Source organism: Tachysurus vachellii, chromosome 17, assembly GCF_030014155.1.
Source record: "Tachysurus vachellii isolate PV-2020 chromosome 17, HZAU_Pvac_v1, whole genome shotgun sequence".
In the NCBI taxonomy this organism is placed as follows: Eukaryota; Metazoa; Chordata; class Actinopteri; order Siluriformes; family Bagridae; genus Tachysurus; species Tachysurus vachellii.
This window is the reverse complement of record NC_083476.1, coordinates 8,988,645-9,002,025: the sequence shown is the minus strand read 5'-3', so window position 1 is coordinate 9,002,025 and position 13,381 is coordinate 8,988,645. Positions and strand designations below refer to the sequence as shown.

The 13,381-nt window shown below is 36.0% G+C and overlaps 1 protein-coding gene across 3 annotated transcripts in view; it reads left to right on the top strand.

Annotated features, from left to right (window-relative positions):
• Window positions 1-8,528, top strand: part of slc4a4b (solute carrier family 4 member 4b) — a 38,393-nt gene extending 29,865 nt beyond the window's left edge. The window contains exons 16-27 of one of the 3 annotated variants that reach the window (XM_060891743.1): window positions 145-333; window positions 1,935-2,048; window positions 2,291-2,452; window positions 2,749-2,927; window positions 3,321-3,393; window positions 3,762-3,830; window positions 4,027-4,134; window positions 4,642-4,707; window positions 5,080-5,241; window positions 5,389-5,482; window positions 5,801-5,865; window positions 6,412-8,528. In XM_060891743.1, coding sequence (XP_060747726.1) covers window positions 145-333; window positions 1,935-2,048; window positions 2,291-2,452; window positions 2,749-2,927; window positions 3,321-3,393; window positions 3,762-3,830; window positions 4,027-4,134; window positions 4,642-4,707; window positions 5,080-5,241; window positions 5,389-5,482; window positions 5,801-5,835 — 1,251 coding nt within the window. In that variant the 3' untranslated portion in view covers window positions 5,836-5,865; window positions 6,412-8,528. The other 2 variants (XM_060891745.1, XM_060891744.1) reach the window with 2 other exon arrangements.
• Window positions 8,529-13,381: the final 4,853 nt, after the last annotated feature.

Sequence of the window (13,381 nt, the reverse complement as noted above, 5' to 3'; positions counted from 1 at the left end):
TTTTATTGATTTTTTTTTTTTTTTTTGAAAACAGAAAAAAATTTAACTTTTACATGATAATGTAATTTGAAGGAACCATAAAATAAATTATTGCATTATTGTGTGTGTGTGTGTGTGTGTGTGTGTGTGTATAAACATGGCCAGCAGCACTGGAATTCTACCTGGTCATCACTAACTAAGTCTGAGTGTTTGGAGCGGGATGGAGTTCTGCAAGGAGAATCCTGTGGTTTTGTTCCAGACATCACACTGATGTCGTTTATCTTGTTCTTGGGCACCTACACATGTTCCATGGGCTTAAAGAAGTTTAAAACCAGCAGATTCTTCCCAACCATGGTAAAAAAAAATACACCCACACAAGGTTATCTGCCTTACTGTCTTATTGTCTTTCTAGCAGTTCAGACTAGTCTTGCCATTCTCCGTGGTCCTCTCTCATCAACCTGGTGTTTATTCGGCAGAACTGTGGCTCACTGGAGGGGTTTTTCTTTATTGCACCATTCTGAGACTATTGTATCTGTTGGTGCCAGATGACTCTGGGAAGTTCAATAATGTCACAGTCAAAGTCACAGAGATCACATTTGTTTGGTTGATATAAACATACCCAGAGCTGCTGGCATGTATGTACATGATTTGATTCATGACATGCTGTTGGGTCAGAAAGGACCCCAGGTGTAAATAGCAGAGTTGCAAGGAGAAAGCCACTACTCTCAAAAAAGAACATTTCTGACCATTTAATTTAAAAAGGATTTGAAAATGTCATTTGGACAAGACAGAGGACTATTGGAAAAAATTGTGGAGGAATGAGACCAAAATCTTTTGGGTTTAAATGGGAAACATTATTTTATAGAAAGAAAAAATACTGAATTCCAGCATGTAGTATTATCATGCATTGGACCTGTATTGCTGCATCTGGGCCAGGACAGCTTGCCATCATTGAAGGAACAATGAATTCAGAATTATGCCAGTGAACTCTAAAATGGCAGGACATCTGTCTATGATTTGAATCTCAAGAAAGAAAGGGTCATACACCAAGACAACGAGCAAAAGCACCCAAGTCTGTCTACCAAAAAATGATTAAAGAGGAACAAAGATAATGTTTTAGAATGGCAAAGTCAATGTCCTGACTTTAATCCAAAACAAAAATTGTGGAAGGACCTGAAGCAAGCAGTTCATGCAAGCAGTTGACCCACTATCAAAGTTTGATCAAAAGTTATCAGAAAATTTACAGTATGTGTATGTGTGTGTGTATATATATATATATATGTGTGTGTGTGTGTGTGTGTGTGTGTGTGTGTGTGTGTGTACAGTGTGTGTACAGTGTGCAGAGAGAATTGTTGCAGATCTGCACAATAACAACTTTCTTTCTTTCTTTCGTTCTTATCTAAACTTTGCCATTATTCATTAAAAGCTTTGACTTTTATCTCCATCAGCCACTCTACCACACACACAAACATAGAGAGAGGGAGAAATGCGAAGTCATAAACTCATCTTTTGCTGAAATACTAAACAGGCGTTGGCAGTCTAGATGGAAAATATCCAGCTCTAAATCCTATCAAAAATCTGTTATTACATCCAATCCTTGCTCATTAAAAGCTCATTAATCTCCATTACTTTCCAGTCTTGTACTTTTTCTTGATCCTTAGTGGCATTTTCACAGGACAGCCCAACCCTAAACTAAACTAAACTAAACTAAACTAAACTAAACTAAACGTGTTTTAATAAAATATAAAAGTGTTTTATTTTAATAACAGTTAATCAATGGTGTTTACTTAATGAGAAGAAATTATTGGCATGTTTGTGTTGGTATTGTGGAAATCTGGAATAGTTAAAGTGTTAAGATTATGGCAAGATAGTTTTATTTTTATGATGTAGTATATGTCCTGAAATATGCTAGATGTTTAATTAAAGAGATGATTGATTGATTGTTTGATTGACAGGTGCGTAAGCTGATCAGTGACTTTGCAATCATACTGGCCATTCTGATCTTCTGTGGGATAGATGCGCTGGTTGGTGTGGACACACCAAAACTAGAAGTTCCAAGTGAATTTAAGGTAAATGTGTGTTTTCTGTGAGAAGTGTTTTTCTACTGTCTTACATTAATCTCTTTGTTCCTGTACTACGGATTATGTAGAAAGAGAGCGCTTCTGCTTCGTTCTTTGTAGAGAGTATCACTAGCGTTCTCTTTTGTTGAATGCATTTGTTTATTCGTGTGTGTGTGTGTGTGTGTGTGTTTGTGTGTGTGTGTGTGCGTGTGTGTGTGTGTGTGTGTGTGTGTGTGTGTGTGTGTGCAAAGCCTACAAATCCAACCCGTGGTTGGTTTGTGCCCCCTTTTGGTGGAAACCCCTGGTGGGTGTACCTAGCCTCCTTCCTACCTGCACTTCTTGTCACCATCCTCATCTTTATGGACCAGCAGATCACTGCCGTTATTGTCAACAGAAAGGAGAATAAACTCAAGGTATGTGTTGTCCCATTCAAAATAATGAACTGATAATGGGCAACAACACATTCCTATTTACAATCACAGATGCACAATATATAAGGACAGTATAGATGATCCTGTTCATTTTCATGTGTCCTGATAATATAAGAAATAGTCTGTTTAGTTAACATTCCATGCTTATTTTTTTTCACTGTCTCTAAAGGTTTATGCATGTTTTTAACTACACTGTACACTGTAGGATTGGATAGTAAGTTGGGAGTAGGATCTAGTCCTTCTCCTCCCTTAATGTTGTGTTTGTGTTTGGAGAGTAGAAAGGTGCTGGCTACCATTTGGACCTGTTCTGGGTGGCTGTGCTAATGATCGTGTGCTCATTCATGGGCCTGCCGTGGTATGTGGCAGCCACTGTCATCTCTATTGCTCACATTGACTCACTTAAGATGGAGACAGAGACATCAGCACCAGGCGAACAGCCAAAATTCCTGGGAGTCAGGTAAAGAATAAGGGAGACAATATCTGGTGTAGTTGTTACTTGTAAGCATAAAATGCAAATGTATATTAATATTGGTTTGCAATATTGGTTTGCAATATAAAATATTTAATATAATATGGTAATATAAAATATTTAGTTCATAAATATTTGTTCATCCAAATGGTAATGAGGAATAATGTTGTGAGTCATTTATGTGTTATCCATTTATACTGGTCATTTTATATTTTTGCAAGAAATGTCATGGCTTTATTTTTAGTCCCTAATGTGATGGATTCAGTTTAGCCATTGCTCCAACCTCATTCTCAAATATGTATAATTACATGCAGATACATGTGAACAGACATACAGATGAGTGTTTATAAATAATGTGTGTGCTTAATCTTCTGGACTTAGGGAACAAAGAGTAACTGGAGTGAGTGTCTTCCTTTTAACTGGCCTATCAGTCTTCATGGCACCTGTTCTTAAGGTACACATGGTTGAAAACTACTTTAGCTTTCTATTGTAAATAAATACGGTTACATGGCTCTCTTTGTGATTTCTACAATAAGGTATCAGCCTTGACCCCCCAATTGAGCCAATTATTTTTCTAAACGTAAATTAGTTAAACTAAACTTTCTCAAACCACCGATTTAGAGAAAGTTAGTGCTGCTCTGCTACAACACCCCTATTTGGGAGTCAGTAATGAGGACGAAAAGGTGAATTTTCCTAATTGGCTTATTTTTAGGTTATATATTATTTATTTATGTATTTTATTTTGGTACTTATTATTTCTAATGTGTTGTCTACTTAATATTTGTTTTCTTTCGCATATATTGTGCTCTCTTTGCCCTTTAGTTTATTCCCATGCCGGTGCTTTATGGTGTCTTTCTCTATATGGGAGTAGCTTCTCTAAATGGAGTGCAGGTAAGTGCGCTGGAATCTGTAAAAATGCAAATATTATGTACAATTGTTAATATTTATAGTAATACATATTTAAAATATCGTGAGTGAGATATTTTAATGTTTGTCTCCCTGTTCCTGTGTGTGTGTGTGTGTGTGTGTGTGTGTGTGTGTGTGTGTGTGTGTGTGTGTGTGTGTGTGTGTGTGTGTGTGTGTGTAGTTCATGGATCGCTTAAAGTTGTTTCTAATGCCAGCAAAACACCAGCCAGATCTGATTTACTTGCGCCACGTCCCTCTGCGCCGAGTTCACCTGTTCACCTCCATCCAGGTTGTGTCTTCATATAATTAAGTGTCCAGCTTCAGATCAGAATGCCGCACAGTTTGAGTATTTTTACTGACACGTAATCCAACTCCGAGCTATAAAGCCTGGTTCGGTAGCTGTGTTATTGCGTGGAAATGACCTGAACTTGCCCTCATGTTTTTCTTAGACTACAAAGGTTTCCTCCTTGTGCAGTCTCTTTCTTACTGTAGATTTATGCATTTTGACATCAACTGTAGCAAGAGTTTTCTCTAGGTAATATTTTAGAGTTTTTGGAGACTTCTTTATGCATCTTGTAGTCTGCTCTTGGGGTGAATTTGCTTGGATGGCCTGATCTGCCAACATGGCCAGACTTTTTTCTTTTTTCTTTCGTCTTTTTCTTTGTTTAGTTATATTACCTGGGTTTTCCAATATTCTTGAAATAAATATATAATGTCCATATGTTTAACTATTTAAAAAACAACACAGGCTTTCATAGGTTGTCCTAATTTTGACTGTACATGTGTGTTTGCACAGATTCTTTGCCTCGCCCTGCTTTGGATCCTAAAGTCCACAGTGGCAGCTATAATCTTCCCAGTAATGGTAAGTCTGAAGTTTCTGAAAATTGACATTTTGCCCTACCCTTGTTCAAGCTTTCTGTTCATCATTACAGTGCTGTTTTCACACACAGGAATTCAGCCCAATTCATAAATTAATTTAAGTTTTTAAAATATTTCTTTTTAAACAATATATGGGGAACAAACTAAAGCAGACAACTCCAGACCACTGTTTTCTGGTAGACCATAAACATCAATTCCCTGGATAACATTGAAAATCACTTTCCGGTGGATTATTAGTTCAAACTTTCTTGGAAAAGGCCAAAGTATAAAAGCACCCTTGCACTCTTTTCCAGGGATTTTATTTGGATGTCTATCTAGCCCCTTGACTCTCTTTTATACCCTTCAATTTTCATAGATTTTGGCCCTGGTAGCTGTGAGGAAGGCAATGGACTATATTTTCTCTCAGCACGATCTTGGCTATCTTGATGACGTTATGCCAGAGAAAGAAAAAAAGAAGAAAGAGGATGAGAAAAAGAAGAAAAAAAAGAAGGGCAGCATTGACAGTGACTTAAACTATGTAAGAAAACTGTTGTGTGTCTGTGATTATCTAAAAAGGACAAACAACTGCTGTGCAAAACAGATACTGGTCACTGAATCGTAATGAATCATATTGAAGTAGTATGGCTTCATTTTAGTAAGTTTGTCCACCCTTTGCATTTTACAGTCAGACTATCCAGCCAATGACAATATTCCCACTATAAAGATATCTATGGAGACGATGGAGGAGGAGCAAATGAGGGGAGACAAACCCTCAGAAAGTGAGTAGGGCAGAAAGTCGGCATGAAAGCCAGGGTGCCTAAAACCCTTACAAAACCTTTAAGCATACTTTTTCCATTGCCTCCATTGACTTTTTCTGCCTCACTCACTTTTCCTCTTGAGTTCTTTACTTCTTTCATAATTCACTAATATTCCCAGTCAGTCTGGTCTGATTGGAATCAGCCTTAACTCTTTTTGCTTCCTGGATGCTACAGACTTTTTTCTGTGTTCTTATTTTTTGCTGCAATTTACCTATAATCTTTTATAATCTGTCTGTGTATATTTCTATGAATTTAACGATTTATGTTTATATTTTACAGGAAATAAGCCCATGTCATTCCTCACTCCATACTGATTCACTTGGTTTCTTTCCTTCCAGGTCAAGGTAAACATGCAAATTTCAGATCGTTTGTTGCACATAGCAAAATGTCTTCAAAAGTTTAAATCATATTTATGTGTCTTTTTCTCACAGTCAAGATTTAAGCCCATTTTGGAAGTCTGGTCCTCTAAAAAGAGCTGATTTGGACCCAAAACTCAATAGATTTTTCTGACGGATTAAACCGAGCTTTAGCCCTGATGATTTATACACTAGCTAGCATGCAGAGTTCACAGGCCTGCACTAGATGTATACAAATACATGTGTACAATATGATACAACTTATTTTTTCTAATGTAAAAGGATTAAAAGTAAAACATGTATGAAAATAGATAGTTATACATAGATGCTAAGCAGCTGGTTGAATGTGTTTGTAAAAAAAATGTATACATAGATAACTTCAATCCAAACAGAATGTAAATGTTAAAAACATCCAGAATTACAGACACAAAGCATTTACTGAACAAGCTCTCAGCTTCCATCTTCTGTTTTTTCTTTATTATTTATCCGAGACCTCAGCATACTGTATCTCATATCAGTCTTTTTCTGCATTAGATTTCAGTCAGTATCAGTAACTCACTGGATACAGAGAGTATGAGGAAATCCCATGCTAATGCTGGACCTAAAACCCACTGTGACTGTAAGAAGGAAATACTGTATTTTATCTAGATAAAACACTCCTCTAAATATTTGAATAATACTGTACATATTTAAAATTAAATCATTTACAGATTATGGTTTGAAAGGATTTAACATCATGTACTCTTCATTTGAAGGCAAATGTAAAGCAAAGAATTTTGTATTTAATATTAAGCTTGTACTTATTATGTAATATCTTATTCTCTTATGAGTCTTAAATTTGTGCAGAATGTCTTTGTCTTTTAGCCTATGAGCAAATGACATCAAATAGATCAAATCTTTTCATAAACAAATATAAATAATAGAAACCTCAGTTCTAAAACAAAAACCAAAAACAACCTTTCATGATCTTGCAAATTATGCTAAACCAATTCTGCACACACATGGAGTTTTTATTTATACTTTACTGATTAGTACATTTTATTATATTTAACCTTGAATCATAGCTCTACCTCTTAGAGTGCTATAGTGCCAGGCACTGTGTGTTTGATCTATGCAGATATAAAGTGATTGCGATGAAATATAGCTCTTTTAAGAGCATGCACAAGATTGCTGTCATCATTTTATTACAAATTATAATAATCATCCATAAACTATGCAAAACCCAATCTGTGTCTTTCTACAAAGTAAATGACAGATGTGTATTGAAGAGATTAAAATATGATTTTATTAAGTGTACTCTGAGTATCATCTGTGCAAATATATTTTTATTGTACTTCATTTTTTTAACAAAGAGATTGATTGATCTAGCATATAGTCTTTTATACATAAGTACTGTAGGTAATGTTGCTAAATGTGGATTATAGATTGATATCTGCAACAGACAATAAACAGAAATAGTTTTAAATAATTCTAATTAGTTTAATTCTGAGTAGTAATTTCAAATTAATGTATTAATTCAACCTGATTAAAGTGTAAACTCTAGAGAGTGCTGTGTGTGAAAATCCTAAGTGATCAGCAGTTTATGAAATACTAAATCCAGGCTGTCTGGTACCAACCAAGACACGGTCAGAGTCACTGAGATCACATTTTTCCCTATTCTGATGCTTGATGTAAACAATGAAACATAATATTAAGCTGTATCTGTGTATCTGCTGCTGTGATGCATTGTGCTACTGTCACATGAATGGCTGATTGGATAATTGTATAAATGACCAGGTGTACAACATTCCTATTAAAGTGGCCAGTCCATAAGATTGAAATCATTATCAGTTATTAATGGTTTTTTTTTTAACCAGTATCAGTAACTCAGTAGGAAAGATATAGTATGGGAAGATGCAGTGTTTTTTTAACGCAATACTTTGCCTGCTGTGTCCATGTTTAAGCAATTTCAATCAGGTTTGAGTCAGAAACTTTGAGTCATGTTTTATGAAGTAAAATGGTAGAAAGGTGGAATCTAAATGAGCAAATCAGATAAAATATTTGCATAGGTAAAAACATGTTAAATGTTAATTATATGCTTTTGGTTCTAAAAGCCTTCTGGTAATGTGCACACTGTTATAGGTCAGGCAATATGTAGATAAAAACCTTCTAGCCCATTTATACAGAATGATCACCCATCGACAGATGTTATAGATTGAATGTAAGAATGTGAGTAAAATTGTTTGTTTCCATTCCCTGGATGTTTCCTCTGTATATTTTTAAAATTGCTAAAACATTTTTGAAAGTGCATTAGATTTTCCAATGAGACACATTCTCTAAAATCTTTCTGAACCTTACTTTTATACTTAATGTGCTTTTTGAAATTCTGGCATAATTCTTCCTATTTAAAATTACCTTGACTGCTTACAGTTAAGAAAGTGCTGCACTCCCCTTGTACTGTACAATAGACTAATGATATTTAATTGATTTATAATCAGAGTATGACATGTATTACGAATAATATTAGAGATGTGTTTTACAATCAGTTGCTGTGTGATTTGTGTATGTTTTACCTACCCAATAAGTCATTATGGCTTTATGCCTACACTAAATATGATACACTACATCACTTTCAACATGATAAAACATGGAAAATAAAGTGATTGAACATTGTTGTTGTCATGCTTATTTGTATTAATTAGTCTTTGTCCTGTCCTTGTTTAACCAAATAGAAACAAAGGAAAAATTGTTTATAAAGTGATGAAAAAAACAACTAAATTTAAATTGCTAAATTCTGTTAAATTATTTATTGATAAATTTGAACAGAATATAAGAATTATAGATATAATATATTGGTGTAATGTATTATGTATGATGAATTAGTATTTAAAAATAATATGTAACAGAATAATATACATTTATAAATTAGATTTCCTGCAATTTCAATGTGTTTAACTGATGCTTAGGAAAAACTTAATAATACAGTGTAATACCACTGAAGTTTAAATGATTGTATTGAAATAAAAGAATTCTAACTTTTACTCATTCCTTCACTGTCTCTTAATCCAAATCTTTGCCATGTGGCTTCTTAAGATTGTCTAACGCTTGAATGCTCTATGAATTAAAGCTGCATCACAATTTGGCTCTTGTTAAAGTCACTCAGATCCTTGCACATTTTTTTTGCTTTCAACACAACTTCAAGAATGGACTGTTCACTTTCTGTCTAACATATCTTGCCCCTTGTCAGTTGCTATTGTGATAATATAATCGGACATACCAACTTTTATGCATTCCAGTGTGCATACAAACTATGCATTGTATATTTATTGTATATATCTTGTATAAACTCTACTACTTAAAAACATGCAAAAAGACTGGCCTTCTTTTTTCCCCAAAAAAAATGTTGATGGCTTGGACTGTGAAGTCCATATGTAGATAAAACAGGACTGTGCAGTCCCCAAGAACTGCAGCAACTTTGGAAAGGAATGGGCACTTTACTGCAGTATTTGGCTTAAATTCTGCTGTTCACTAAATGGCAAAAATATTTAGTTATTAATACTGTTGTGTGGTTGAACCATTTCCGTTATTGCTTAGTTGTACCAGGTGGAGCAATGTGAATCTCTCTCTCTCTGTCTCTCTGTCTCTGTCTCTCTCTCTCTGTCTGTCTCTGTCTCTCTCTTTTGTTTTGCTCATCAGATAAAATGTATTAACTTAACTTTACTATTATGATGTAAAGACATCTCAAGTGTTCTATATTAAGTATATTAGAGCAAGTTTATCATCAGTACAGCACTTAAAGTGACCAAAAGTGTTTCAACTGTTAAACTCCTGAAATTTTCGGAGTCTGCATACCAGCAGGAGGTGAAGCGGCTGGTGCTATGGTGCAGTCAGAACAGCTTAGAGCTAAACACCCTCGAAACTGTGGAGATGATAATGGACTTTAGGAAAAACCCCTCAACACTACCCCTCACAATATCCAACAGCCCTGTGTCATCTGTTGAGTCCTTCAAGTTTCTGGGCACTACCATTTCTCAAGACCTGAAATGGGAGTGCTACATAAACTCTATTATAAAAATACCCTTCAGAGGATGTACTTTCTACGTAAATTAAGTAACTACGGTCTGGCACAGGAGCTGTTGATGCAGTTCTACACTGCAGTCATTGAACTTGTCCTGTTCACATCCATCACTATCTGGTTTGGGCAGCAACAAAACAGGACAGGAACAGACTGCAACACAGTAAAAAGTTTGGTGCTCCCCTGCAGACTCCCCAGGATTTTTTACTATACAAGAACCAGAAACTGGACAGAAAAAATCACTACTCACCCTTCACATCCTTGACACAACCTCTTTCAGCTCCTCTCTGCTGGCAGGCACTACAGAACTTTGTATATTAAAACTGCCAGACACAGGAACAGTTTCTTTCCCCAGGCAATCACCCTGATTAACAACTCACCATAATTGTTCCCTGCTTCATAGCTATAAGGACTGCATTATCAGAATTGTCAGTCATCACATCATCCGTATAGGTCACGCACACTACTGCTGCTGTATATTGAATAAAAAGCATAATATTGCACAATACTGTTATTTGCACTACCATGCACTTCTCGCACTTTATGTACATAACTGATTAGTCATATATCCTGTATTCATATTTAATTCTTGTACTGTCAATATTGTCTCACATCGTCTGTATTGCCTCGTATAGTCTGTTTTGTCTTGTCGTGTCTGTTTTGTCTCGTTTAGTCTGTTTTGTTTTGTCTTGTCTGTATTGTCTTGTATAGTCTGTTTTGTTTTGTTTAGTCTGTTTTGTCTTGTCTGTTTTGTTTTGTATTGTCTTGTATAGTCTGTTTTGTTTTGTTTAGTTTGCTTTGTCTTGTCTGTTTTGTTTTGTCTTGTCTGTATTGTCTTGTCTGTTTTGTCTTGTTTTGTCTGTTTTGTTTTGACTTGTCTGTATTATCTTGTCTTGTCTGTTTTGTCTGTATTTTTGAGAGTCACAAACAGCCGGAACCAAATTCCGTGCGTCAACACTCTTGGCCAATAAATCTGATTCTAATTCTGATTCTGATTCTGATCAGGTCCTGTACTTGTCATCTGCTGCTACCTAGTGGATGCACAATGGTACAAGCGCACAAATATCAGGATTTGAAAAAAAAATACAACTCAGCAACAACAAAAAAGTCATATAGTAAAGCAATAGAAAAAATCCTAAGGAGAAACATACATGGAAAACAAAATGATCTACGTTTTAAATAAGTGTGTGCATTGCGCAGGGGCAGCTGGTTAGAACGTTATGGTTAAAACTGCTGTTTGATACTCTACAATAAGTATCCAGGGGGCCGTTTCAGAAAGGAGGTTCAACCAACTCTGAGTTTAAACTTGAACTCTGAGTTGACAAACCCCGAGATGGGAAACTCTCTAGAAACCAATACTTTCTAGAGATAGTAAATATTACATTAATCTAATTAGACTGGTTGAAGATGTAATTTGTAGTTAGTAATTAAGATCTATTTTAGAGTAAATTCCCAACTGTTATAATATCGGAGGTGAAACCGGAAGAACAGTATTTTATTTTATCAGGAAACAACACAAAAATGGTCAGAAAGCACTTAAGAGCGAGGCGCACTGACCGCTCTGCAAACAGTAGCCTTACTAATATGTTCTGCATTCCCGATGTTATACACAAAACTACCATTTGCAAAGAAACGTAAGGTAACGCAAAGCATCTACTCGGATGTAAGAGCACGGCCACGATGGCTGATGTTAGGATGGATTATATTATGGATCTTGCATAGGGATGTGACAAAAATCCACTCTGGGCTTAAACGAATTAATACAGACTCTTCATCAACAGGATCGTCCATAAAAGGACACGCCATTTCATTCATGGCATTTAGCAGACCCCCTTACCCAGAGTGACTTATATTTTGTTTCGGAGGCCGTGAATTGTTTAGCTAAAACTCCCTAAACCGTTTCCCATTCATTTTCTATGGTAGTGCTAAACCACTACGGCTGCGGTATATTTTCGGCCGCTGACGCTTTTGTGGCGCTGTTTAACCCATCTGCGCATGCGCCGTGAAATAAAAAAATTCCCTAAACCGTTTCCCATTCATTTTCAATGGTAGTCCTAAACCACTACGGCTGCGGTATATTTTCGGCCGCTGACCCTCTTGTGGCGCTGTTTCCGCGCATGCGCCGTGAGATAAAGCGCGCTGCTCGACTCCCGTTTGTTTCATTCAACAGTATCGGCCCGTCGATCACAGGTAAGTTACCTTAAAATGACTCGTTTGTGTTTTACAGTTAATGCTAAGCTCCTATTAGCTTCTCTGCGAACAGTTTTTTTTTCTTGTGATTGTTCTTGGACACATCGTCTGTGGTTTATTCAGTAGTCATTTTAAGTTAATATTAATTATAAATCCATATTAATTCTGAAATCAGAGTTTTCCAGGGTAATTACATACTAAACGATGAATGAACGTGTCTATTCTTTTTTCTGGGTTTTTTTGTAGTGTCTATATGTTTACATGTATTACACTAATTTTAAATGAGTTTATTTTTGTCCTGTTGATGATAATTACATACTAAACGATGAATGAACGTGTCCATTATGTCTATATGTTTACTTTATGTCTATATGAACGTGTCTATATGTTTACATGTGTTACACTAATTTTATATGACTTTATTTGTGTCCTGTTGGAGTGTTTAATTGATGATTGTGTGATATATTAGTTAAATTATTAATGAGCATGACTTTATTTCTGATTGTATGTATTTAATGACTTACAGAACAGTTGTTTTAAAAACTTTCAAGCACATTGAATGCTTTTAGTGTTAGTTATACTCTATATGTTAATGAGTGTGTGAAACTCTTTGTCTGTGATGGCTCCTATGGCCCATTGCCTTTTTCCATACATCAGTCAAAGTCACTCCTAGGTGTTAAACCACTAGGTGTGAAAGACTTGTCTGGGAACAGTTGTTAAGTGTTGCCTGATAATTAAATCATATGATTGTTAAGTTTGGGCCGGGTGGGTAGGGATTATAAACAAACAGTGTATAATGTTTTATAGAGATTATTGTAAGGTTTTGTTTTAAACAGACATGCTAACATCTAACATTTACTACTCTTTCTGTATTACAGGTCACCATGCACAAAAAATCTGTGTTTTGCCCAGGGTGCATTAAGGTCGTGTTCCGTAAGGGACCACTTGGATATCTCCTTCAGGACTCGACTGAGGAGGCCAGGGTGATCAAAGATAACCCAGCTCTTCAGGACAAGTCGGCACCAAAGAAGGAGGAGCTTGTCAGGCAAAATGCTCTTGCTGTGGTCCGTCAGAGAGGAGGCGACGCCTCTGACAAAAGAGAAGTTCTTGGTGAATACATCCTGCAGTTTGGAAAGTACAAGGGGAAATCTTTCCGGTGGCTTCTTGAAAATGACATGGGTTACACCATCTGCCTGATAAAGAACCTTCAGCAGGAAGAGGCCATGGGGGTCTTTACATCAGAAGGACCCAGCAAGAGCA